Source organism: Doryrhamphus excisus, linkage group LG14, assembly GCF_037039965.1.
Source record: "Doryrhamphus excisus strain RoL-2023G ecotype Guam linkage group LG14, RoL_Dexc_Guam_v1.1, whole genome shotgun sequence".
In the NCBI taxonomy this organism is placed as follows: domain Eukaryota; kingdom Metazoa; phylum Chordata; class Actinopteri; order Syngnathiformes; family Syngnathidae; genus Doryrhamphus; species Doryrhamphus excisus.
This window is the reverse complement of record NC_136370.1, coordinates 1,522,851-1,533,861: the sequence shown is the minus strand read 5'-3', so window position 1 is coordinate 1,533,861 and position 11,011 is coordinate 1,522,851. Positions and strand designations below refer to the sequence as shown.

The 11,011-nt window shown below is 39.5% G+C and overlaps 2 protein-coding genes across 3 annotated transcripts; one reads left to right on the top strand and one right to left on the bottom strand.

Annotated features, from left to right (window-relative positions):
• Window positions 1–2,564: 2,564 nt before the first annotated feature.
• lrit3b (leucine-rich repeat, immunoglobulin-like and transmembrane domains 3b) lies at window positions 2,565–8,465 on the bottom strand. 2 transcript variants are annotated; one of them, XM_078796170.1, is made up of 7 exons: window positions 8,336–8,460; window positions 7,020–7,096; window positions 6,581–6,955; window positions 6,427–6,512; window positions 4,207–4,500; window positions 4,081–4,140; window positions 2,565–3,525 (listed from the first exon to the last, which is right to left on the bottom strand). In XM_078796170.1, exons 1-7 carry the CDS (start codon window positions 8,399–8,401, stop codon window positions 3,074–3,076), a joined length of 1,410 nt encoding a protein of 469 aa, XP_078652296.1. In that variant the 5' UTR covers window positions 8,402–8,460; the 3' UTR covers window positions 2,565–3,073. The 2 variants fall into 2 exon arrangements, with proteins under 2 accessions (XP_078652296.1, XP_078652297.1); XM_078796171.1 differs by having other exon boundaries at window positions 3,338–3,525; window positions 4,211–4,500; window positions 8,336–8,465.
• fam241a (family with sequence similarity 241 member A) lies at window positions 7,767–10,849 on the top strand. Its single transcript, XM_058077446.2, has 2 exons — window positions 7,767–8,018; window positions 10,279–10,849. The coding sequence occupies exons 1-2, from the start codon at window positions 7,956–7,958 to the stop codon at window positions 10,573–10,575; spliced, it is 360 nt and encodes a 119-aa protein (XP_057933429.2). The 5' UTR covers window positions 7,767–7,955; the 3' UTR covers window positions 10,576–10,849.
• Window positions 10,850–11,011: the final 162 nt, after the last annotated feature.

Genomic DNA, 11,011 nt, shown 5'->3' with positions numbered 1-11,011 from the left:
GGACAAGTGTATATCAGATTATGTAGTACTACAGTACCACTCTCAATAAATATGAAGCATTAGCAATACTGTCTACTCTATATTACTGTTCTTGATGTTACGCTTGCTCAGCTATTAGCTAACTGTCATTAGCAAACTGTAGCTAGCTAATGTTAGCTACAGTAGAGGCAATGAGCACTAAACAGTGTCTAAAATAATAAATGGACAAGTGTATATCAGATTATGTAGTACTACAGTACTACTCTCAATAAATATGAGGCATCAGTAATACTATCTACTCTATATTACTGTTGTTGATGTTATGCTTGCTCAGCTATTAGCTAACTGTCATTAGCAAACTGTAGCTAGCTAATGTTAGCTACAGTAGAGGCAATGAGCACTAAATACTTATAACTATGACTACAAATCATTCAAATTACAAAGACAAAACCACAAATTTGGTAGTAATATGTAATAGGAGTATAAATACCAACAAAAACATAAAGATCACCTCAGGTCTCCATGGCGACCATTGAACTGTTCACCACTTTATTCCACAAAAACAGATGTATGGTGGCACCCCTAAATAATCATGTATTGGAAAAATATTTTCTATGTGTTGTTTCTACATATATTGGAACACTTTTAGTACCCAGTTATATATATAATTCAATAATTGTGTTTTTTGATGCACCCTAATGTACAGTCTGTTCTTGGAGCTTTTGAATGGGTTGTTCAGTCTTACCAATGGATAGATGAAAATAATCGAGTGGATAATAAACAAGTAGATGAAAAATAATTCAATAAATAATGGAAAAATGTAATCAAACTCGACTCCTACTTGGTGAGGACTCCTGATGGACGATGAACTAAATTTGACTAACAGAAAAAATTCAACCCGGTTCAACCTGTGCATCAACAACTGGGCGTGTTGGTTCTATAGCTGAATCATTCAATCTCTTATGCACTACTTGCTAGCTGTGTGTGTCGTGTGTGTGAAATACTTATTTCATGGCTGTTGTGTATAAAATCAATTTCCGCATGTTTGCTAATCGTCATTTTGTGACATGAAAGGTTTGTGACAAAGACAAGGAAATAAATACAATACTTAATAAATACTTAACTTCAGCATGTACTTCATCCAAAACATGTACTTTGACCAAACTCCGACAAAAACTACACACAACGTTGGTAAAAGCCAATGAAGGACGGGTGTGTGAACTGGGTTATTTCTATTTTTTGTCAGCAAAATCTGAAATATTATGATTGGGTCTGAAAATAATGTTGACAATAATATTATTATTAATTATTAATATTATTAGGCCCAAGTATAAGACATTGTTTCAGGCAGAGAGGCTAGTTGTACATTTTTGTACGTTTTCTGTTTTTGTATGTTTTGTACGTTTTTGTATGTTTTGTAAGTTTTTGTACGTTTTGTACGTTTTTGTACATTTTTGTATGTTTTATACGTTTTTGTACGTTTTGTACGTTTTTGTACGTTTTGTACGTTTTTGTACGTTTTGTACGTTTTTGTACGTTTTGTAAGTTTTTTTATATTTTTGTACGTTTTGTACGTTTTTGTATGTTTTGCACATTTTTGTAAGTTTTGTAAGTTTTTGTACATTTTTGTACGTTTTGTACGTTTTTGTACGTTTTGTAAGTTTTTGTAAGTTTTGTAAGTTTTTGTACGTTTTGTACATTTTTGTATGTTTTGTACGTTTTGTACGTTTTTTGTATGTTTTTGTACATTTTGTACATTTTTGTACATTTTGTACGTTTTGTACGTTTTTGTTCCTTTTTTGTACGTTGTATACGTTTTTGTACATTTTGCACGGTTTTGTACATTTTTGTACATTTTCTTATGCACTACTTGCTAGCTGTGTGCTACACGATGAAATACTTATTTCATGGCTGTTGTGTATAAAAATATCATTTTTTGTATGTTTTTGTACATTTTGTAAGTTTTTGTAAGTTTTGTAAGTTTTTGTACGTTTTCTACATTTTTGTACGTTTTGTACGTTTTTTGTAGGTTTTTGTACGTTTTTTACATTTTTGTACATTTTGTACGTTTTGTACGTTTTTGTTCCTTTTTTGTACGTTTTATACGTTTTTGTACATTTTGCACGGTTTTGTACATTTTTGTACATTTTCTTATGCACTACTTGCTAGCTGTGTGCTACACGATGAAATACTTATTTCATGGCTGTTGTGTATAAAAATATCATTTTTTGTACGTTTTTGTACATTTTTGTACATTTTGTACATTTTTGTACGTTTTGTACGTTTTTTTTCCTTTTTTTGTACGTTTTGTACATTTTTGTACATTTTGTACGTTTTTGTACATTTTGTATGTTTTTGTACGTTTTGTACGTTTTTGTACGTTTTGTACATTTTTGTACATTTTTGTACATTTTTGTACATTTTTGTACATTTTTGTACATTTTTGTACATATTTGTACATTTTTGTACATTTTTGTACAATTTCTTATGCACTACTTGCTAGCTGTGCGTGTCGTGTGTGTGAAATACTTATTTCATGGCTGTTGTGTATAAAACGATTTGACGTCAATTTCCGCATGTTTGCTAATCGTCATTTTGTGACATGAAAGGTTTGTGACAAAGACAAGGAAATAAATACAACATGGTGGAACTTAACTTCAGCATGTACTTCATCCAAAACATGTACTTTGACCAAACTCCAACAAAAACTACACACAACGTTGGTAAAAGCCAATGAAGGACGGGTGTGTGAACTGGGTTATTTCTATTTTTTGTCAGCAAAATCTGAAATATTGTGATTGGGTCTGAAAATAATGTTGACAATAATATTATTTATCACCAATAATTGGTAGAACAATTATCGTCCAGCATGTGTGATCATGACAGGCCCAAGTATAAGACATTGTTCCAGGCAGAGAGGCTAGCAGTTAGCAAGAGGATGACAGCTGATGTGTATCCATCAGGGAATTCCTCCTCTCTATCATCTCTCTGGATGACTGAGGCATTTTAACAATTGACATATAAAAAGTCCAGCTGCCGCGATCCAACCTTCGCCATGTCCTGAACGACCGACAATGTCCAATCTACAAATGTGTCAAACTCTGGTGTTCGCAGTAGGAATGCTTGCGTTGCCAGATAGCTCAAGTATTGTCTTGACAGTTTTTTTTGTCCCTTTCTTTGGACCTTTTGAGTTCATGTTGAGACGTTTGTCGACAAAACCAGGAACTGTCTTTGTGATGTTTTTTGGAACGGGGGCGGTAATCATTTGTGGTATCTGGTTATCCTTCAATGACGGAGTGGGCGAAGCATTCGGGGTCCTGTTGGGTTTTTTGTTGTTGGATGATGACTTTGGTGGCGTCTTTTGGGACTTCTTCTTAGGCAGCCGGGAGAGTCGTGTGACCCCCACCACTTTTAGCTTAATGGGAGCTTCGGCTATTCCTGCCATGTTCCGAGCTTGGCAACGATATTCGCCAGCATCCTTGTACGATAAGGCATCCAAGCTGATTATTGACCAGCGAACTCCAACTCGAGGAGATCCCTGCATGCCTACAACGAGAGTTGGACTGTTATTGTGGGTTGTTATTTTAAGGGATGAACCCTGGTCTCCTAGCTGTGAGGTCTGCGCGCTAACCACTCGACCGCCGTGCCGCCCCCATATGTAAGCAAATGGTTCCTATTGCTTGTCTGAATCCGCATTTTCAAAACATAAACATGGCGAAATGAAGTAAAATACAAATCTAGGCATTAAAAAGGCCCATCTAAATTGTGACTGTAGTATTCTACATCGGTGGTGACGTCTCATGCATTGTTTAGACTTGATAGCCAAAACAACAGGCTTTTGTTGCAGGTTTAACTAATCTCACAACAGGCACAGTAAAGAAGGACAAACAATCATAATCCACAATAAGCTAAAACTCAACTCTGAACATCACTTCCTGTCCTCCACATTTCCTGCGACACGCATTAGCATGAGTTTTATTTTCTTAATTGGCTTATTTTCTGTGATGTTTACGATTTTCCATGAAAATAGGCATCAAATATGGCGGATCATTATCACACGGCACCATTCCAAAAAATAACGGAAAGCTAAATACATCTTACAACTCTGCAGATTCCTGGGTAGCTGCTCATCGTCCCCGACGATGTCCCGATGGCAACAATCTGCACAAAGAAATTTCACATTGATACGACTTGACTTAAAAACCAGATAGAGACCGCGTGCCTCACCAACATAGGTTGAAGTCTTGACCCAGGTCAAAGTCGGGGTCGGGTATCCAGTGGCATCACAACGGAGGATGACGTTGCTGCCCAGCGGAGATATGACTTTGGTGGCTGCAGGCTGGATGGACGGTCTCATGCAGCGAGGCAGCTCCGCCTTGGTCAGCAGCGTCCCCGACTGACCCAGAGGCAGGCTGCATGTGACCAGCTGGTCCATGAGAACCACAGGACTCCCAATGGACAGCGACAACGAGACCACCAAGGAGATCTGGCAGTCGCACAGCCATGGGTTGTCATGGAGACCTAGGTATTCAGGAGACTGATATGATTGATGCACCGGATAACGAGAACTGGAACAGCATGCAGAATCAAAAAAGTGGGCGGTGGCCCTTTTTGTACGTTTTTGTACGCTTTTGTACTTTTTTGTACGTTTTTGTACGTTTTTGTACGTTTTGTACGTTTTGTACGTTTTGTACGTTTTATACGTTTTGTACGTTTCGTATGTTTCGTATGTTTCGTACGTTTTTGTACGTTTTGTACATTTGTGTTCCTTTTTTGTGCGTTTTTGTACGTTTTGTACGTTGTGTACGTTTTTGTACGTTTTGTCCGTTTTTGTACTTTTTTGTATGTTTTGCACGTTTTTGTACATTTTATTTCGTTTTTTGTACGTTTTGTATGTTTTTGTACGTTTTTGTACATTTTGTACGTTTTGTACGTTTTGTACGTTTTGTACGTTTTGTACGTTTTGTACGTTTTGTACGTTTTTGTACGTTTTGTACATTTGTGTTCCTTTTTTGTATGTTTTTGTACGTTTTTGTACGTTTTTGTACGTTTTTGTACGTTTTTGTACGTTTTTGTACGTTTTGTACGTTGTGTACGTTTTTGTACGTTTTGTCCGTTTTTGTACTTTTTTGTACTTTTTTGTATGTTTTGCACGTTTTTTTACATTTTTTTCGGTTTTTGTACGTTTTGTATGTTTTTGTACGTTTTTGTACGTTTTTGTACATTTTTGTACGTTTTTGTATGTTTTATACATTTTTGTACGTTTTGTACATTGTGTACGTTTTGTACGTTTTTTGGTACGTTTTTGTATGTTTGTACGTTTTTGTACATTTTGTATGTTTTTGTACATTTTGGTACGTTTTGGTACGTTTTGTACATTTTTGTACGTTTTTGTATGTTTTGTAATTTTTTTTACATTTTGTACGTTTTTGTACATTTTTGTGCGTTTTGTAAGTTTTTGTAAGTTTTTGTACATTTTTTTTAAGTTTTTGTACATTTTTTTTAAGTTTTTGTACATTTTTGTACTTTTTGTATTTTTTTGTACATTTTGGTACATTTTTGTACGTTTTGGTACGTTTTGTACGTTTTTGTAAGTTTTTGTATGTTTTGTACATTTTTGTAAGTTTTTGTACATTTTTGTACATTTTTGTACTTTTTGTATGTTTTTGTACGTTTTTGTAAGTTTTTGTAAGTTTTTGTATGTTTTGTACATTTTTAAAGTTTTTGTACATTTTTGTACTTTTTGTACATTTTTATATATTTTTTTACATTTTTGTATGTTTTAGTACATTTTTGTACATTTTTGTACGTTTTTGTACGTTTTTGTACGTTGAAGACGCTAAATGTAGGTCAGTACAGTAATCCCTCGTTTACTGTGGTTAATTGGTTCCAGACCCGACCGTGATAAGTGAATTTGCCCACAGTATGATTCCTTAAGTCTGGTGCTTGTGCATCTCATTGAACATTACAGTAACATGATCAGTGTGGAATACTACATCACAGCGTCTTTGGATGCGTCTGAAAGCCATATTTGTATTTTAATTTGTAATTTGTGTTTTAATTTACAATTGTATTTGAATTTGAATCGTGCATGCGTGGGTTTTCTCCGGGTACTCCGCTTTCCTCCCACATTCCAAAAACATGCTAGGTTAATTAGCCACTCCAAATTGTCCATAGGTATGAATGTGAGTGTGAATGGTTGTTTGTCTATATGTGCCCTGTGATTGGCTGGCCACCAGTCCAGGGTGGAGATCTATGGCTGGTTTGCTTCGTTCAATGCCCAGAAGGCATTGTAACCTGTCTAGAAATTCCAGAGCGCTAGCCATCCAGCTAATAGCCTGGACTCAACTCAATGCTCAGCGTATGTCTTCTGTATGTATTTCGTATTATTTGACATATTTCTGCAAATCAGCACTAAGTCAACCTTTTCAATACATAAATTCCTACCCAAAATCCTTCTCTGTACTGATCCTCCCCTTTGACCCGGAAGAGGGAACCAAAGATCCAGCAGTTCTGCGGATAATATGGTCAACCTGCAGAAAGGAGAGCTGTTGGTTTGTCGAGTGGAACCACCAGTTGTGTTACTTAGCAGCCATCACACCTGTTGCTGGACAGGTCCAGGTAGGTGATGTTGGGGAGAAAGACCGCCGCGTGAGAAGGAAGGCTGGATAGCCGGTTGTTGTGAAGACCCAGCGTGTGAAGGCGGGGCATGTCCCGAAGTCCCTCCCAAGGGAATGCCGTGAGCAGATTCCCATCCAAACGCAACTCCCTCAGGGCTTTCAGGTTCACAAAGCTGCTGGGATGGATGCTTGCGATCGAGTTGTAGGTAAGCCACAGGAAGAGCAGCTCTGACAGGTTGTAGAAGGCTGCCCGGGGCACCTTGGTGATCAGGGTCTTCTCCAGACGTAGCTTGACCGTGTCAGCTGGGACGTTGAGGGGAACAGCCGAGATTCTGGGGTCACTGCATTGCACCGCCCTGAGAAAATGAATGACAAATCCTCATGACGGAGTTTATGAAAGACAATCAAGTCTCACTCAACCTGAGTTGGGATGTTCCCGAGTTTCCATCGGCGCAGGCACACAGAGATGGGCAGGGGCGGGTTTCTAACAGGAGATGCTGCAGGATGGAAAGGAGGAGCAGCAGATACATCCTTCATTAAAGGGATCCCGTTTGTCTCTCCATATTCTCTTTCCCGTCCGGTCCCGCTTGGTGCTCCCACAAGGCAGAGTGAAACTGAATCCCAGATTAGCTGGGATTACACTCTTTACAAGTAGCATGTAATCCCACACTGCTCCACCAGAATAACAAATCACAACATCAGGGTCGGACCAAGCCAACCTTTTTATTATTTTATTCACTTTAAATATTTCAAATACTTCTAAGTCCCATATATTTATGCTTTTATTAACTGATAGCATGGTCATATGTAACTGCCCTATTGTAGACTCTGCTGCTGAATATCAGGCTTAGTTATTAAAAAGACATAGCAATAAAAATATTATTATTATTATTATTGCCATATTGTTTTCTTTTTTAAAAAAAATCTATATTATTATAATGCCTATCCAAGTACAAATACCAGATAGTTTTTTCCCTCATAATTATGTAAAATATAACAGACAGATGTTAATAAATTAACATATAATTTTACTTATTATTTTGGATCGTAAATTGAAACAACTTTCACTATTATTGCCATATTGTTTGCTTTTATTTTTTTGTTGACGGACTTTGTACACCTGCATTACGGTACATGTGCTCTTGCAATGACTATTACGACCGGCAGGTGGCGCGTAAGGACGCTTATAGACTACTGCTAAGTAACGCTAAGGTCTTCTCAGGCCGGCCGCCGTCAAAGCAGCCAATGTTTTCATTGTACAAAGTTACTACAGGATATCATGTCCGTTGGAACTCCACCTCTACACCGCCGACATTATAGACGCGAGTTCCTTGTGACGTCTTTACAAAACCAAAGATGGCTCTTCCTCAACCTGTCGGCGGCATGAGGGAAAATACGGCTCGACACCAACCTCACCGGGTAAGACCCTCCATTGGACTAACAAGTTAGCTTTAGCACTAAATGTTGTATAGCAGGGCGTAGATTGGCTCCTGTGTTCTGCTTTGTTTATTTAAGGTCACAGGACACATCTGTGTTGGTAAGTAGCAACAAACTAAGCGTGTCAGCCCGTGTAATACATTAGTGTTCATATTGCGTGGACTGTACAGCGTGGCTAAGCTAAGTGGAAGTTAGCAAACAACACTTTGGCTATGTCTCCTTTCGCGCACTTCCGTGCTTCGGCTTCGTCTTTTGGGTTCACGAGCGAATGCCTACTGTATTGCATTGCGTGGCAGTACCCGGATGTTGCTCCGTACTTCGGCTTCGTCTTTTGGGTTCACGTGCGAATCCCTACTGTATTGCATTGTGTGGCAGTACCCGGATGTTGCTCCGTACTTCGGCTTCGTCTTTTGGGTTCACGAGCGAATTTCTACTGTATTGCATTGCGTGGCAGTACCCGGATGTTGCTCCGTACTTCGGCTTCGTCTTTTGGGTTCACGTGCGAATTCCTACTGTATTGCATTGCGTGGCAGTACCCGGATGTTGCTTCGGTTTCGTCGTTTAGGGTCACGAGCCAATTCCTACTATATTGCATTGTGTGGCAGTACCCGGATGTTGCTCCGTATTTCGGCTTCGTCTTTTGGGTTCACGAGCGAATTCCTACTGTATTGCAGGGGTCTCAAACTCAATTTACTTGGGGGCCACTGGAGCTAGGATCTGGGTGGGACTGGGCCGCATTAGGTTTTCAAAAAAAAAAAAACGCATTTATTAAAAACAGAAAAATTAATAAACTTTGCTTTGGTTTCGTTTTTCGACAATAAAACCTCTGATAAAACATTCCACTGTTCTGAAATATCTTAATTTTTATTTTTCTACACAAAATAAGATAAGAATAAAGAAAATCAATCAGTAATAAATAAATATAATAATAATAAAAACTTAAGAAACCACATATAGTTGGTGGGTAGACAAATGATTTTTTTCAGATTAAAATGAACAAAGCATTATTAGAGCCCTGTAGACATGACAAAACACGACTATAGTCACATTTATACTCTTTTTATTTACAACATATTGCGCAACTGGGTCTTGAGACACATGCTAACTCGCAAACTAGAGAGCTAGCCACCTAAACGGTAGCCTTCCAGTTATTTCCTTTAAACTTAAATAGCCAAAAACTTACCACTTCCACACGGATAGGGAGGATAACTATTAACAGTTATTTAACCTTTAACATGAACATGAATCAAACGTAATAATTTTTTCTGGGTACATGATACCATACAGCATCCATATCAAACATTAAACTTTCATATCAAGGCGGGGGCCTCAAACTAGTGTCCTGCGGGCCACATTTGGCCCACGGGCCACATGTTTGAGACCTCTGCTGTATTGCATTGTGTGGCAGTACCCAAATGTTGCAACGTCCATAAGTGCGCAGTGCACACTTAGCACAGTGTGTGGACGATACTGCTAAATTTGGTGTGATCGGATACCGATGCTAATATTTTTCAAAGTTTTTTGATGATTTTGCCTGGAAAAAAAAACAATGATTATATTCAAAATAACAATTAAACTCAGCAATATGAACAAAATGATACAACTATTCCCTGTTATTATATCAAATTGTTTGAACCAAGTAGAGTCGAGTCAATAGTGGAAAATAACAAAAGTTAGCATATTTTCCGCACTATAATACGCACTTAAATTTTTACTCAAAAATTTACGATGCACCTTTTAATGCGGCGTGTGTTCCAAAATCTGTAAAACTGTTGTAGTTCTACTTGGGTAAGTGTTTGGCTTGATTGATGGGACCATTTTTCTGGTTCCGTTGTTGGACTGAAGCTAGCAATCTATGTTCCCACCCCCACCGATGGTTGTGACGGAAAAAAAACGAGATTGCGGCTCCAAGCGGCCGGATTGAGATTCCTCCGTAGGGTGGCTGGACTCAGATCGGGGCCGAGGAGCCGGGTCATCCGGGAGGAGCTCAGACCGGAGCCGCTGCTCCTTCACATTGAGAGGAACTCGAGCATCATGTAAGGACGCCTCGGTGTCCTCCCGGTGGAACCGAAAGAGGGGCCCGGGGACCAGCACGTCTGGGCTTCCCGACTGATTCCGAGATAGTGTACGGGAACCGAGGCAACATTTTTGTGTAAACCCTCAACATAAGCTCCCGCGGCGTACGCTAACCAAGGTTGTGAAGTACTGGTGCCAAACTTAACTGTCTTATTGCGACATCCAGGAGAATGGCAGCAGGACCCAGCTTCGACCTCCGAGCGACCCCAGCGTTAGATTGCCGCACCAGGACAATCCAACGACCGCGCGGACTCCAACGGATGACTGCGTGCGAATGGGAACGCTGTTTGGGATGTTCAATAAGTGCCTCCGGGGAATGGGTTTCGGCCAGATGTACTTTGGCGACAAGATCGTGGAGCCAGTTGTCATCGTCATCTTTTGGCTCCTGCTGTGGTTCCTGGGCATCCACGCCCTGGGACTAGTGGGAAGTCTGTGCATCATCATCATTTACATCCAGGATTAACGGCTAGTTGGGGCTTCTTCTGGGTGATTGATTAGGCCCCAGACCGGGGGTCACCAACCTTTACCATCAAAAGAGCCATTTTGCCTTCTCTTCCCGGTCTTCCTAAGGCCTCCTATGGACTGGATGTGTCCGGGAGAATCCTAACCGGATGCCCGAGCATCCTTATCTCGCTCCCGTCAGCGCAAGGAGCAGCGGAGCAGGAGCTTCTCCTGGATGAAGTTCTTCTAACCTTATCAAAACCATTACTCTCCTACCAAAGTGGCTGTGGATTGATTGGACAATAAATCAGGAGGGATGTTCTCTTCCAACGGTGAGGTGGAAGCAGCAGAGTCAATCAGTCAAACGGCTCAACTGTACCGGAATGTTCCCTTCAGAAGAAGTGCCAAGATTGAAATAAAAAACATCATCGTCGTCTTTGCTGATTTTTTTAATAAGC